General features: G+C 49.3%; 1 protein-coding gene across 3 annotated transcripts in view; it reads right to left on the bottom strand.

The window, feature by feature from the left end:
* Positions 1-2,130: 2,130 nt before the first annotated feature.
* The window catches only part of LOC138690681 (BTB/POZ domain-containing protein KCTD12-like), a 44,146-nt gene continuing 29,980 nt past the window's right edge, over positions 2,131-16,296 (bottom strand). The window contains exons 4-5 of one of the 3 annotated variants that reach the window (XM_069810846.1): positions 15,947-16,069; positions 2,131-5,722 (exon numbers count right to left, since the gene is read on the bottom strand). In XM_069810846.1, the coding sequence (XP_069666947.1) occupies positions 5,214-5,722; positions 15,947-16,069 (632 nt within the window). In that variant the 3' untranslated portion in view covers positions 2,131-5,213. The remainder of the gene's footprint in view (positions 5,723-15,946; positions 16,070-16,296) is intronic. The other 2 variants (XM_069810845.1, XM_069810848.1) reach the window with 2 other exon arrangements.

The raw sequence follows: 16,296 nt of genomic DNA, 5'->3' as shown, positions 1-16,296 counted from the left end.
GGATTCTCTGTTGTGTCTCTGATTCTCCAGCACTGTCACCAAGACAGGGAGAGCATTGACGGCTGCAGGCAAAAAGCGTTGCATGACCTTGCAGCAGTCAGGCACTCATTCACACACTTTCAGCTGGCAGCAACCATGATGTGCAATCACTGACAAGGAGGATAACTACACAAGCAGTGAGCACCTGATGTTTCCAGCATCACACAGCAGATCGACAGCAGAAACAAGACCTGATTTCACCCCCAGGGCTCCGCTCAGGGTGAGTCAGGCTCTGCCCCGGTATGTGTAAACTTGAAATTGCTCTCACTGATACCAAAGTAGCCGGGAGAAAATGGGCCTTGTGTCCTATCGACTTTGGAGGAGAGGACAGAAAAAATATGAATTTCCTGGGATGTGAAGATAAATGAAAATAAATTCCCCAAATCAAACAGAACAGAGCACCGTTTTGAATAAAGAAGGACAAATATTGAAGGATAAACAGGAATGAGTCACTTTACCAGCTGTTCCTGGCTGGCTAGAAACGCTCTGTGATGTTGAATGAGCCCTGTGTGTGACGGGTATCAATATTTCAGGCACCTCTGGCAGGACTCGGAGGGTTTGAACTCCTCTGGTCCCTGCTAGCACAGCACCCTGTGCGAGGGGCCAGCCCGAGGCAGGGACTCCTGCTGCCACTGGAGAGCAGAGGACCATCCAAAAAGGATGATAACCCCATCTGCCACCACGACTCCTGGTCTCCCTGGCATCCCCAGCCATCCTTTCGAACGCGTGCCCCTCGGCTCTGACCTCACCCTTTTGGAATGAGGCTATTTCTAGGCAGAATGGGAGAATGGTCCCTGGGCGCTGAAGCCCTCTTGGTTTTCTCTTCCAGAGAGGTGGTGAGACAAAAACCTCAACACAACCCCCTCAGAGCAGATGAGTTTCAAAGCTCCTGGTTTCCTCCTGCATCACAGCAAACCCAGCCGTGCTCTCCCCGGCCGGCTCTGCCAGCAGCCGAGCAGCCGGCGTTAATGATGCAGGAGGCTCCGCTCCCCCCTGCCATACACATGCATAAAGCACGTCTCGGCGAGGATATTTGTGTGGCCTGCATTAGCATAGTCTTTTCATTCCTAATCCCACCAGACTCAAGAGAAGGAGTGATTGCAGCCTAGGAGAGAAGCATGGATAAATTACAACACATAGTATTTAAGATGCTGCTGCTGTAGGCACCTAACTTCTTTATTTATCACTGAGCCTTATTCCAGAAGTCCACACTGGACCATTTCTGATGTCGGTTTGGGGCTCAGGCTTCTGCCTTTCCTGCACGTAACCGATGGAGTGATAAGGATCCTGACCACAGCTCAGGGCAGCCAGTCTGTCAGGGTGTCTTCCATTAATTTGTGGACATCTTGGTCCAGCCTTGGGGACGTAGAGAGGATCAAAGCTGGGCTGGAGAGCCCAGCGCCAGGATGGACAGCGATTCAATGTTATTCAATGAGGTGCAATGTGAAAATTGCCAAAGACTACAGTGCTTTTGTTCCCTGGAAGCTTGCAACAGGTTTTCCCTAAATAGCCCTCAGCCGTTTTTTTTCCAAAATCACACTGAGAACTGCAAACAACTGGAGGGTGGGGGGGGGAATGCAAATTGGCATTTTATAGTTTGATTGTTGATGCCTCCTCTGAAGGAATTGCTTGCTGGATCTAATTGTTCAGCCCAAGAATTTAATGATGCTATTAATGATTAGCTGTTCCTTACACTTTACACTGGCTCCTTAAACGTACTGAATTTTCATTATTTTCTGGCACTCCTGTATAAACAATTTTTCCCTCCTCATTCTTTCTCATATTTCAGCTTTACTTGGGTAGAATTAGCATGATAAACAAAATACAGAAAGCTATCACTGGTCGGCACCTTTGTTCCTACAGCAGACTTAAACTGTGCCGGGTCCTTTCCAAGTGCCTCTCAGTGAGCGGCAGGCAGCTTTCCCAGGGAAGGGGTGAGGATCCTGACCTAAACAGCACATCAGAGACCTCCCATCTTTTCCAGTGGTCTTCTGCAACAGGACAAAGATGCAAGGAAACTCCTGAGCGGAGGAAGGTCAAGGAAATCTCCACTGTGAAGTTTGAGAGCTTCAAAGAGTTTGAGAACTAGAAACCATCAATGTTAACTATTTCTTTGTTGTTCTGAGCGTGTCAGGAACACATGTGTTTCTGAGTGCACATGTGTGTCCACGCCAGCACGTGTGAGATGTACCTGTAGTTGCTCAAAGCTCCTCGGCGTTTGTGTAACTTTGCAGGTGAACCCTGCTTTTTCCTGGTGTAGGTGTACGGGATGGACACAGTGGGGTACATACAGTTTCCTAAGACCTTTGGGATGGAAGGTAATGTGGAAATGTAAACTCTAATTACAGCTCCGGTAAGCTCCGGTTTCTAATTAATTGCAGATTAAATTAAAAATAGAGTTAGTTATATAAAATATATCTCGAAAGCTCTGGCCTACCTGGTTACACAATACCCAGGACAATGATCTCAAATTAGGGGTGAAAACGCTCCAGGTGTGATTTTTGAAAACACACAGAGCAAACCGACTGGGAAATGGCTCATTCTCCTGCTGTCACCCACTCTTCACCCCCACATGCATCCTCATGCCAGGCTGGGTTTTATCTCCTGCTCCATCCCTGGCAAAGGAGCTCCCCAAATGTCCCATCTCACTCCGTGCAGCAAGGAAAAAACTCAAAGGTCGGTACCCAGTCACCCCTTGCAAGCCTGGAGGTCCCAAAATGCTTTTAAAACCCAATTGCCCTGAAAGGCAAATCCCACCTGGGGGCTGAGGACACAGCCTTTCCCTCCCAGCGGTCCAAGCAGTGCTGGTGGTTCTTCATCGCTCTTTACCAGGCATGGCTGCTGTTGCACCGCAGCTTGACAAACCGCTCCACAACTCCTCTCCAAAAGCCATTTGTGTTGGCTGGCACCCAGCTTAAGAGCAGTTCGTTTATCTTTTGTGTGCATGCAGAACTGGCTGGCTCTCCCGATGGGCACATTCTTTTGGACCTTAGCATTCGCAATCAGAGCAGTGACCCGCAGGCACGATGGGTGCTGTCAAAGTAGCTCCAGGAGGGATGCAGAAGGACCTCCAGGGGCTTCCAGGAACAAGCCTCCTCTTCCTTCCCCAAAGCCAGTCTGTCCCTCCCATCAAGGAATCAGTTTTAGGGCAGAGTTGGCACTTCTTGTAGCTGGAGGCTGATCAAAGCATGTGGGAGAGGCCGGCTGGAGCTGTGATCCCCAAGGCTTAAGTCTTGGGGAAAATAGGCTGAGGTGGGGCTGCTTTCAATTACCAGATCAGCTCCAGGGACATCTGGCAGCTGGTTTTAGCACCAGCAACGTCTTCTGCAGCTCTTTCTACTGAAGTGCCTCCAGTGCAGCCGTGGATGGGCTCCAGATCTGGTGGCTCAGCCCCCTCCTGTGACACTTTTGGTCTCATAAGCTCCATCTCTGTCTGTCTCCTGGGAATTGAAGGTCCTGTGCAGGGGGTGATGTGGTTCCCCCCCCCTTTACGGAGCCTTTTGCTGGCTGCCAGCTCTGCCCCAGCGTTATCTCATTCTGCTCCAGCTCTCCACATTCTTGTAAACACTTTCCTAGCGTGGCTGCATATAAAAGGAAGAAGAATGCAGATCCGGTCTCCCCGTCCGCTCCCCGAGGGGCCATGCAATTCCTTGCTCCTGGCAGAGCCTCACCACAGCAAACACTTGGCAGGTTCCTCATTTCATTCATTTTCATTTAATCTGAAAAAAAGATTATTTGCCATCTGAGGAGCTGCTTGGAGATCACAGTCAGAGCGCAAGGTGGTTTCTTTGCCACATGCAAGGGTTTTTCTGAATCATCCCAGGAGCCACAGCCAGGAGTTAGGGGTGAGGAAAGTTGCTGTCCGTAGAGCAATGGACTTCTCTGACCTGCTGGGGGACAAGGCAGGTGCTGGGGGTGGTGGGATGAAGGATGGGGGGGACAGTCTCATGGAGCTCCCATGGCTGACAGAGAACAGACTGATGAGCATGGTCACCGCTTGGCTCAGCCAAGGTCTGTACTCTGCTACTCACCTTCCTTGCTCCTCCCAGGACCTTGAAAACCACTATTTCTGGTTGCTGGGACCAAAACTACCATTGACTACCACAGCCCCAACTAGGTCTTCTCTGTTATCCAGCTGTGCGTGCCCCAGCTGGCCCATCCAGCACCTCTACCATGAAGTTATCCATGAAACTCCTCAGACATCTCTGGGACCACTTGCATCCTGACCCATTGTCCTTCCAGCAGGTATCAGGGAGGTTGAAGTCTCCCATGAGAGCAGAGTTCATCACTCAGAGGCTTCCTCAAGTTATTTAAAGGCTTTGTGCCCTTCCTCACCCTGATGGGGTGGTCTGTAACATGCCCCCACCCCAACGTCACTGTCCCACCCGCTCCTCTGATCCTGACCCACCGGCGCACACCCAGAAGGTCGCCCATCCTGTGGAGGAGCCCCATGGTCATCAGGATGGGTGCTGGCTGGCTCGGCCATGGCTTCCTAGGGCAGCACCCTCCCTCTCACCAGCTCATTTCTGGCTGGAGGCCCAAAGGCAAGGTTGGGCAGTGTTCAAGTGTTTGTGTAAGAAAAGAAAAAGATCTGCAAAACATCATGACGTCTCATGAAAAGAAGGTTTTGCTGAATGCAGTTGCAAACATTACAGATGGAGAAGTTTTGGCAAGAACATAGGGCAGTCAGATGTACAACTTCTATTAATTTCAGGAAAACTGAATGTCTAAACCACTTGTACAGTTTTGAACAGCTAAGTTCAAACATCTGTACCAAAGAGATGAGGAGACTGGAATTACTTTTTGACACCAACTACATTTTATTATTTGAAATGCCAGGAAAATTCATTTTCATAAATGTGGGAACTTCTGCTGGATGGTAGCTCTGGCCCTGAACATTCGCTCTGGACCTCATTCCTTCTTCTACACCCCTCCACCTCTGCTTATGCCGCTTAGGATATCGTGCATCCCTCCCGACGGCCACGGTAAGGAGCACACTGTTGTGGGTACAGGCTTGTAACCCTTTTGACTGCTGGACAGGCTTAATGAGCAACTTACACTCCTCATTTTGGGAGCGTGGACAGCCTCTGCCACCCACTCCCCAGGGGACATTGGTGGAGATACTCAACATACCAGAAGACATCCTCCCCCGGGGTGGGGGACGAGGTCTCCTCTCACAGCTGGTATTTCTTCAGTAGCTCACTCTGCCACTGCCGCTTCTTGTTGGGAAAGGCGACGGGGATCTTGATCTTACGGAAATCCTCGATGCACTTCCCCAGCTCGGACTCCAGCGCCCGCCTTTCCTCGCTCACCGCCGCCGTCGCCGTCGCCGCGGGGCTGACCTCCACCCCGTTCTCCTTCACCGTCGTGTGGTCGCTGTTTCGCCTCTGCCCCATCTGCTTCACCTCCTCCAGCTTCTTCAGGGACTTGGAGAAGTCCAGGGTGTTGGGGCGGGCTGGGCACTCCTCTGGGGCTTCTGGCCAGGGCAAGGAGTCGGTGGGACTGGGATCCCTTGCCTCTGACTGGGGGTCTCTGCCTGGGAGGGTGTCATCCGTGGCCGGAGCCGGGCTGGGCTCCTCATGGCTGCTCGTGCCGGAGGTTGCAAAGTTATCTCCACCGCCGGGTGTAGCCGGGTCCTGCCTTGTCTCGTGGCTTTGCTTTGGCTCCTGTGGGTCACCGTGGGCTGGGGAAGGAAAGCAGAGAGCGGCGTGAGGAGCGGGAGCTTGCACAGCCCCCAGTGACCGGCTGCGTCTCGAGCTGGGGCTGTGGGTAGCTCGGCTTCACTGGGCATGGGGCACCCATGGGTGTCCAGCTGGGCAAGCAAAGCCGAGCCACCACATTGGGAGCCCTTCCCCAAGCCTTGGGTTGGCTGAGCCCTGGGGCCAGCCCTGGGTGGGCTTGGGTGGTCTTGGAAAGGTTATGGGCTTCCCGTGGTCTGTGGTTTGGTCTGCGGTGGGGCTGAGGGATGCTGAGTGCAGGAACGGTCCGAACCAGAAACCTAAGATGCAAGGAGGTCTGAAGTGGAAGAAGAAATCCCACAGCCTCCCTCAGACCTCGGGCAGGGCTCGCACACACTTTTGTTTGTTAATAACAGTGGAAAACAAGCAGTGACTCTGCATGGGAAATAGCCACTCTGTTTCAATTACCAGCTGCCAGGGGAAAATTCAGTTGGGGAGAAAAGTTAATGGAAATTGCTAAAAAAGCATTTAGCAGAGGGTGTCACTGCTCCCATGCTCAGTGGGCATGCGAAAGAGTCGGTGGTGGGACAGCAGAGGTGTCCTCGGGTGGCTGAGGGCTCTGAGCTCATGGTGGGTTCAGGTCTGTGCCTGCCTGGGGCCAGACCCTGCTCTGCAGCTGGCAGAGGCATTCTCACAATTTGGCTGTTTAAGCAGAGATTTGTTTTGAAAGTAGTTTTTTGGTTTTTTTTTTCCCCCTTAAAGTTCCTGTTTTTCTAAATATCTTTGGCAGAAACATGGGCCTTCCTGCTTTTTGAAAGCATTGGGATGGGGCATGGGGGGGGGTGTTTCTTGTCATTGTTTTCATTTGCATGGATGTTTTTTTGGTCGGATCAGACACACCGAGACTTTCTTCCCCTCACAATAACAAGATGTGTTTTTCTGAGCAGCGGTATCAACCTGGCAGTGGTTTTCATCGCTTCCTTCCAATGCACTTAAAAAAGCCTTGCTGTTGCACAGTTTTAACCTGACTAGTGCCTCTCGTTTGTCGCTCTTGAGGTTTTCACACGTAGCACCCTGCCTGCCTTTTGGTTTCCAACCCTCCACCTATACCCACCTATGTACTGCTGGGGCTATACATTTACCCTTGCATTACAAATGCTTTGGCCGTCACAGGAAAAGTGTATTGCAAAAATGCTGTTATGTGGGATTTTATAGGAAGCAACTGCCACTGGGGAGTGAATTATCCTCACTCTTTTCCCCTCCTCATGTTGTAGTTTTCCATGTAGGACTTTATACGAGGGAGCACGCCGGGCTCAGCGGATACCATTAGTAGCTAACATTTAGGCATTGGATAAGCATTACCCAGTAATGCCCCTGCCCAAAGATGAACAGCAGTTAGTGCTGCAACATCTGCCCTGACCAGATGTGTTCCGATCTTTGCTATTAACACATGAAAGTAATCAAGAGGGAGTTTGAGTCCTGATCAAAAGTATAGATCGACTATAGGAAAAGCAGCACAGTCTGGGAGAGGCCGTCCCGGTGAGACCCCCCTTGCTTCTCCAGGGGGAGTTTTCCCTGTCCCTTTTCTCTCTTGGTTTGTTCTTCTCCTTTCCTTAGCCCTTAAGGCACTTTTCACTATCAGAGCTGATGGAAGCCCTCAGCGGTGGCTCCATGAGCAGATCTCTGTGTGGGAGGTCTGCATGGGGCGGGGGGGGGGGGGAGCTGACGCAGGGAGGACTCCAGGGCAGCTGAGGTTGGCTTCAGGGTGGACCCACCAAACTCCCATGGAAAGCCACTGCCCTGTTTCTCAAAACCGAAAAGCTCTGAAAACAAAGCAAAGACTTTGCTCTAAAATGTCTAAATTCCTGACCTGCTGGGATTTTTTTAAAGTACATCTGCTAGCAGAGATATGAAGCAGGGTATAAAGTATTTTTATTTTAAATTCCTCATCCTACACTTTGCTCCCCCTTGGAAGCAGAAAATGTCAAGGTGGATTTTCTTTTTCCTTAAAAACTTTTTGTAAGAATAGAGTTCAATTTTTTTCCCCCTCTTCCTTCCTCTTCTTTTTTTATTTGGCATTTGCTTGAGCAGCTCCAGCACTGAAATTACTAGAGGTGGAAAGCAGAAATGTCATCCATCACTGAGCAGAAACCTTGAAGGCTGGATTTGCTTTGGCAAAACTCTCCAGGAAGTTACAAGGATGTATCTTTGCCCCAAATTCTTTGAGTGATGGAATAAAGTCTCTAATGCTTTAATCATCTTATCTGCAAGCCTCACGACTGTATCTGTGAAATGAGGAGCTGAGGCATGGGGAACATAAGCTGATGCACCCAGAGTCATACAAGGAGCCTATGGCTTAGCTGGAGACTGAATTGAAATCTCTTCAGTTCTTCTCTAGCATCTTAGCTTCTAGATTATCCAATGACTGTAGCTGCCTTGGTATAGCATTTTTTTTTAAACCTTTCAACACATTTTACATCACACTATTCCCATTTGAGGCACAGAGAAGTGAAATAACTTGTTAAGTTAACCAAGTCTCCTGAGTACGGCTCCTGCACACTCTCCATACCAGACCATCCTGAGTTCCTTTGCATGGTCTGGCAAGGCTGTCTGCCAGGCTACAAACCTGCAACCTGCACACTCTTGCAATCTCTCTGCTCTTGCTATGTTCCCATTGTACCTGGGTGTCCTGGTTTCGTCTGGGGTATTGTCAATTTTCTTCATAGTAGCTGGTACAGTGCTGTATTTTGGATTTAGTATGAGACTAATGTTGATAACACACTGATGTTTTAGTTGTTGCAAAGTAGCGCTTATCCTAAGTTAAGGATTTTTCAGTTTCCCACGCTCTGCAAGCAAGCAGGTGCACAAGAAGCTGGGAGGGAGCATGGCCAGGACAGCTGACCTGAACTAGCCAAAGGGTTATTCTGTACCACAGGACGTCATGCTCAGTATATAAACTGGGGGGGAGTTGGCCAGGAGGGGCTTGGTCAGCAAGTCTTGGGGACTGGTCAGCGAGTGGTGAGCAATTGCATTGTGCATCACTTGTCTTTTCTTGGGTTTTATTTCTCTCTCTCTTTTTTTTTTTGTTATATCCCTATTCATTACTATTATAATTATTATATTATTATCATTGTTATTATTATATTTTATCTTACTTTAGTTATTAAACTGCTCTTATCTCAACCCATGAGTTTTACTTCTTTTTTTTGATTCTCTTCCCCACCCCACTGGGTGTGGGGGGAGTGAGCGAGTGGCTACGCGGTGCTTAGCTGCCAGCTGGGGTTAAACCACGACACCGGGTCTGCCTGAGACGGATGGTGGCCTGCTGAGCTTGGGGAGAGCAGCACAACGGTATAGACAAATCGCGTGTTAGAGTATAGGTTCGCTAAGGCATTACTTCTTTGCTTTGAAACTGCAGAGAAGGTGATCTTCAGGCCATTCCTGTGCCTCTCCAGTGCACAGTCCCCTGTGTCAGTGCACAGCTTGGCCCAAATATTTTGCAGGTACCAGCAGTGTAATTCTGCTAATTTTGGTAAGATGAGGTAGTTTAGGCCATCTCTAGATAGCCAAGGGACTTTGTATAAAGGAGCTAGTGAGTCTTAATGACTTGTCTTAGGAAATATTAATTAATTGCCCATAACAATTTACATACTTTTGTTCTAGCTCATTCACCAAGGGCACGTTATCTCAGCCTGTTCTGGCTGGTTCTCAGACTAACATCTGTAGAAATGATCTTGCACTCATTGAGAAACGCAGACCTTCAGCAGGTTTTTATTTTCTCCCCATACGGTACTGAAACACGCGATTCCTCCTGGCCAAGCATCACAGCCCACAAGTTCACGTGCCCGGGCACATGTATTTCCAAACAGCAAAGGACTGGAGGGGAGCCAGAAGCAATGTGGATTTTGCAGAAGTTTTCTGAGGAAAGTCAGCTCCACATTGGAATTTGCGGGGTCCATCAACAGGCAGATGTCAAGGGGTGGGTGTTCATCTTGGCCACTCTTCTACACTGGCCACCAGCAGATATCTGATGACTGGTACAAAATACTTAGGTCTAGGGATCTGTGCTTAACCCTGCCTATGAGACCAGAGTCTTTCTGACCCCAGTTAAAAGGCTGGGGTGTGCTGTCAGGATGATCATATGTTTTCTTTCTGTGTGCTAGTGATTTAAAGCGTGTGGGGATCACTTTGGGTAAAGTCTGACCTGGATCAAACCTGATGCTGAATGCCCTGGACTCTGAGGCAGTCTAGGTCTTCCAGGGTATTTCCTTGCTGTTGATCTTCTCTGCAGCTTTGGACAAATAACTTCATTTTTCCTCGGGCTATGCTTCCCTCACATTTGTGTGTTTTGTCTACAGCAGCGAGAGCCTCTGTGGGGCCTGGCGATATGTGGGTATAGCTCCTAAGACCATCTGAGGACAACTCACAACTCTTCTGAGTACACCTCACAGCTACTGAGCTGGGAAAAGAGATCTGTTCTGTAGACTGATTTTCTCATCGTTTTTTAATTTTCTTCGACTTTGCCTCCTATGTGATGCTTTTGTCTGCTTTAGAGCATCAATTAGAGTGCAGAAGTGACACTTCCGACGCAGCCCCATGGTGCTGATAGAAGTCCTGCTGAGCGCAATTAAGAGGTTCCTGCACGCAGTGAGCTCGTGCTTTGCAGGGGGAAGCACACGCTGTCCCAACCCCTTGTTGCTTTTCTGCACAGCATTTTATTTTTCCAGAGTGCTTGATGGGAAGACGAACTCGCTGTCTGCCAGGAGCCCAGGGCCCAGGCTCGCGCTGCCGGGTTTGCTTCTCCGTGTCAGTGCTTTCAGCTGAAGGGGCTAACGTGAGGACCTGACATGCACAGATGAAGAGCGGTTCATTCCTGGGGTGCTTCCCCAGCCGAATGGGGGATCTTCAGCTCAGACTGCATTGGCCTCAGAGATCACTTTTCCTTTCCCACCATGTGCTGCAGAGACTCAAATTTCCCCCGAATAGAAAAGGAGATTCTTATCTTCTTTTTTTTTTGTCCCAAACAAAAGCATTCTCTGAGCCCATACCAGGCAGCCAAGCAGAGAGTCGGGCATCAGAGGAGAGCCCAACCATGGGTAGAAGCAGAGCTTTGTGCATCTCAGGCTGTTTCTATTCCATGGCTTTATTTCAACAGCTCTTTTCCTTCCAGTTTTTAAATGAAAAACCAGCAACAAGACATCACTTGGGGTGAAACAGGAATGTCTCTGTTCCTTTACGAGCTTATTAAACTCCTTTCCAGCCTCTTAAACTTAGACTATTGTGGCACAAAGATGGGTAGAAGTTTCAAAACAAGAGTTGGAAGAGCATGTTTCATTTGTGTATGTGTGTGTGCCTGGAGAAGGGGGGGGGCGGGGACCTGAACAGTTCACTTCAACCAAAGTTCTGCTTGCCCTAAAAGTGCGTTCAGAAAACAGATTTACTCTTTGTACAAAACGTTTCTCATTAACTCTTACTTGAGAGCCTGATAGTGATGGGGAGCTTAGATTGTGTCCAGAAAGCAGGTGGTGATGGAAACAATTGCAGATTTTATTGGCAAGAGCAACTTCCCCTGGGAAGTGCCAGCCTGTGTCTGCCTTGAGTTAACTGGTGGCTGGTGGTGGCCAGTACAGGCTGGATGTTCACTGGGATGCACAGGGTATGTCTGCAACTTGCCCATGCCCGATGCAAAGCAGATGCTTCTGTGCAACCTCCTAGACCCCATCAATCTCAGGTCTTGCCTCTGCCTGAATTGTTTAATGAAAAGTCAAGCTGAGCCCGAAAACTGGTGTCTGCTCTCCTGGTTGGCTCTAATCTCCCTTATTTTATCAAAGAAGGACACGACTCGGCATAAATAAATATCTTTGACCCTATCTGCCTGCAGCAGTAGTCTCTGCATTCCCAAGAGCCTCAGTTACACCGGTTGTGCCAGCAAAGGTTGTTGCTAAATCTGCAGCATTGGTGACTGTTGCGAATGGATTAACTGCTATGGCAACCCCAGCAGGACCTGGAGGTGCCAGGACCGGGACAGACAAACAGCCTTGGGTTTTAAACTTCCCTGTTAAAACCCAAGGTCCTTTGTATGCCCTGTGGAGCAATATATATATATATATATTTATCAGCACAGGCACTGCTTTTACTTTGCATATTCTAAAAATGTCTGTTTAATGGTGTTAATCCAGTTGGCGGAGAGCACTGGGAGTTTCACGTGCAGTCATGCCAATGTGCTTTGCTCTCAGGCTGGTACCCAGACCCTGCCACGCAGCTCTGGTAATGCCCGTTAGCGCTGAGCTGGCTCTCCAGGGAGGCCTGGATCCCTTGGCAGAAGGTACCAAGCTCAGCAGAAAGCACTGGCTAGGCTGGTTATCTGTGATGTGCAGGTGCAGAGAGTGGCTTGAGCCCAAAACTCACTGCATGGGTGGCAGAAAACCTAGCTTGACTCTCCCTTGCTGCTATTTCTATAATCAATTCCTGCTGTTGCAACAGCTCAGCAAGAGCCAGAAAAAAAAATACTAAACAGCAGGGTGCACCTCTTGAAAGACCCAACTTTGCAGCCTTAAAAAAAAAAAAAAAAAAAAAATCCAGATTTTTCTCTGTCATTCAGGTTGTCATTTGCTTGCTGTCAGGAGGAGGCAAGGTGGGTTCAGGAATTGGGGATTTCAAGTTTGTTTCTGAGGGCTGACTGGAAGGAAGGTCCAGCTCTCAAAGGTGGAGGAAAGCTGGTCAGTGGTATCTGCTGGTGTTGGTACCATGTATGCCACAGATGCTCAATGCCCAGCAGCAGCCCTTGGTGGGCAGTAGCTCTGTTCCCCCATTCCTCCCAAGCCCTCTGTGCTAAACACATTAAGAAGAGCTCGGGAAGAGTATAAATGATGGAGGTGGGCTCACAAGCATCACCCTTTTCACCTCCTGTGAGTAGGAAGGTCACAACTTTGCCTGTTATAAGGATGTTTAGCTTGCAGGTTTATGGTACGTGTACAGGCAATGCGGTTGCCAGAAACAAAATACCCTAGAGAGTGTTCATCTAAATAATGTAAGTATTTGCTGAGTGCTTGTGAATATATACACACACTGCAGGAATGGGGGCGATGTGGAAATGCCTCCATCCTGCAAACGAGTGCATGGGAGAAATGCAGCAGCCCAGGAGGGTGTGCTCTGCGGGAGCATGCATATGAATGCTGTGTAATTCGGACCTTTTTTGCATTTAAATCAGTGTGTCAGTCACGACTGGCAGATGCATATCTAACTCAAGCCACCTTTTGTTATACATGACTTCTGTCAGTACCCAGGCTCTATTTGGAGATGGAAGAAATACTGCAAAGGGTGTGTTTCTGCAGTTAATTCAGGGCCAAACCCCTGCTGTGATCTAAATCAGTGCTCACCACTCTCTAAACCCCTCCGCGAACGCTGACACGATATCCATCAGCAGGCTAATTGCTGTTCTGAGTTCATCCCATGATGGTTTTAATCTCTAACTTCCTCCTCATTTCCTCTTCTCCCCAGAGCTGGCAGGAGCTGACATCGCACAAGCCAGGCGAGCTGTACCAGGGCTGGAAAATGCCTGCTGAGGAAGGGGAGAAGTGTGCCTGCGTGGGGCCTGGGGCTGTGACTGTATGCTCTTTGACTGCCTTAATCATACAGCTTATTGCTGCAATTCAAATCCATCCTTGTGAAATTGTTTATGTTTCCCAAACATAGCTTTTTTGTTGTTGTTTTGGAAGGGTATGAGCTCTGCTGTCTGTTTTAGACTACGTTTCCTGCTCGGTGTGGATCTGTGCCGTCCAAATATTCTTTCCCCCTTATTCATAAGTGTTGGTTATTCACCCAAGTGATAATGTCACTGGTTAATTTAGCATCTGCACTAATCTGCTTCAGTTCTGGCCCTCCTGGGGAAGGTGGGAGAAGAAGCAGCAAATCCTCCCCCTCCAAGGGTCTCCCAACTCTCGCTGGGATGTCCCAGGTCCTTGCAAAGTCCTTTCTGAGGATTAACATACGCATGCAATCTGCTGGAGGAGTTGCTTTGGAGGAACTGTGAGATGCCTCCTGAAGTACGGCCAGCTGAGGGGTGGTGAATATGTACACGACAGACAGCAGCTTTATTGGACCAAGACTTTGCATGATTGCTTCATTTGGTCGTGCTTTTTGAGTGCAATGACTCTAGCTTTATGGCAGGGACGGGAATTGTAACTAACGCATTTCGTTTTGGCTAAGCAGAATGGATTCAGACACGAGAGGTCAAATTCCGGTGACAGTGCAGAGCCAGGCCCTCAGCTGTTGTAAGCTGCTGCAACTGAAGCCAACAGAGCCATGCTGATTTACATCAGCAAAACATCTGGCCCAGGGTAGATGCTTCAATCCCACTTGAAGCAAAAGCAGCTTTCAGGAGGCGCTTCTTGTCAAGCCGATCAATTTGGGTAAGACCTGCCTCTTTCCTGGCAGGAATTAATCATCAATACTGTGTATGGCCAACCCTTGCCAAGAGGTGCTGCTCTGCCAAGATGAGCAGCTCCTGGTCAGCCTGAGCTGCGTCCCCAGCTTGGAGGCCACAGGGCACAACAGCAGCTGGGGAGCAGCCAGCCCCATGCTGAGCCCTTCAAGCTAGAAGAGGCCAGGAGGTTTTTCCAAGGGCACGGACTAGTCTCGGGAATGTCTACCTGGAGCAAACCATCGCTAAACCCCAAATGGATGTCGCAGTGTGAGTTATCACATCAGTTATTACCACTCCTCTTGGTGCCGTTAAAGAATTGCCAGGTTTCTTTCAAAGTTGAAATATTTCTTAACCTTGCTTTAACAAGATGAAAAGATGCTTCAGCATGTACTTAAAAGAAGGGTCAATTTGGTCCTGACAGTCACTGGCAGACTTTGAGGGGTTGTACTGAGGCCACCCATTTCTGTCCAGGAGAATTTGTCCCCATCCACAGAAGATCATCATTGGACACGTCCCTGAGGCGGGATGACAGCATTCTGCCTGCATCCACAGCTTTGAAAAGATTATAGAGGAAAATGAAAATCATGTGCAAATGAAAAAACGAAGCAGAGAAATTGTTTGGCATTGATGTTTGGGGGATGAAAGGGATTCTTGCGCTCTTCTAGTCATTTGCTGTAACATCATGAAAAGACATTAAGTCTTACATGGTCAGAAGCCCCAGAAATGAATGCCTACCAGTCGAGTTTCTGCTTCACTGGGTTCCCTCTAACTGAGCAAATGAAAGACAGGTGAATCCAGCAAAGCAGCAGGTCCCCACACTGGGATTTGCATCTTCATGTCTCTCATTGAGAACTTCTAACAAACAGGTATTTTTCCATTCTCCAGTGTCAGGAAACAGCAGAGGTTGTCTTGCAGTTTCTCAGGAGGAGGTCAAGGGTGCTCGTGTGTGAACGGGAGATGAGCGATCATTTGCCATCCTGTTTTTGGAAAGGGCTGAATGCTTGCAACCCAGGAGATGGGATTCAGCCTTTTTATCTGCTCTCTGCCATGGCGTGCGAGGTGGGAAACTGATTTCTGGAAGCAGCTCAGCATGGGAAATTTGTTGAGCATGGGAGACCCTACAGTGTCCCGGTGTTGACTTATTTAAATATACAGCGAGTATGGAACAGTACAGGTACATCTGAGGAGAGGGGTGACGTGGAGGGCCCACCTTGCCCAGGACTGATGCTCATGAGTGGAGGCCTCGCACTGCCTGGACCAGAAGATGCCCTGCCACCCTCCAGTGATAAAGCTGAGCATCAGGGTCATGGGGGCTAAACCAGAGCACCCCAGGCTGCACAGCGGGGTGAGAGCAGGCTGTGAAGAAACGCATGAAGCCTGCATACACGAAGCCTCAAGCCCACATCGCACCTTCCCAGCTGAGGGAAAGAGGCTTTATTAGCAGTGCAGACCCAGTCACAGTTCCTCCAGAAGACACAGCCCTTACCGTGCCGTCTGCCCCTCACCAGCTGGTTCTCCAGTCTGGGGTGTCCTCCCTGAACTGAGTGCAAGCCAACGTGCCTTTGACTCCAAACCTGAGCCCAGCTTGGCATTGGCATAACTGGAATCAGGAGCAAATCGGGCTACTTGGGGTGAAGGAATGGGATACAGCAGGAAGAGGGAGAGACCGTGACATGGGGCTGGCAGGAACACGCATCCCTATCGAGTGCCTGTTGCTAAGTGCAGGTCCGTCAAAACAACCAGTGCATCAGTCTGCATGATGTGACTGCAGGCACCCGGGACAGAAAACTGGCATGTTTCTCACCTGGAAGTGCTTCTGCCGTGTCTGTTTTGAGATCCAGGATGGGCTCAGAAGAAGACATGTGTTTTTTTGGGCTGTGCTCCGTTTCTGAAGGCTGGGGAATAGGCAGGCTAAGCCAGGAACTACCTAAAAAAAATCAAGACCCAAAGAAGAAAATCTTAGAAGGCAAGTGATGTGCGAGAAGGGGCCAGGGTGCTGTGTGGTGGCCACACTCCACATCTGGTTGTCCCCAGAGTCTAAAGAACCTCCTGGAGCACCACGCTGCGTGCCCGGGGTGGAGAGTGATCTGGACAGCATCTGTTGTGATCCTCCCCAGTGCCTCCCAGACCCCTTCTGAGGGTGATATTTCAGTT

This window comes from Haliaeetus albicilla, chromosome 23 (assembly GCF_947461875.1).
Source record: "Haliaeetus albicilla chromosome 23, bHalAlb1.1, whole genome shotgun sequence".
Lineage (NCBI taxonomy): Eukaryota > Metazoa > Chordata > Aves > Accipitriformes > Accipitridae > Haliaeetus > Haliaeetus albicilla.
The sequence above is the reverse complement of the archived record's forward strand: the minus strand, read 5'-3'. Positions and strand labels throughout refer to the sequence as shown.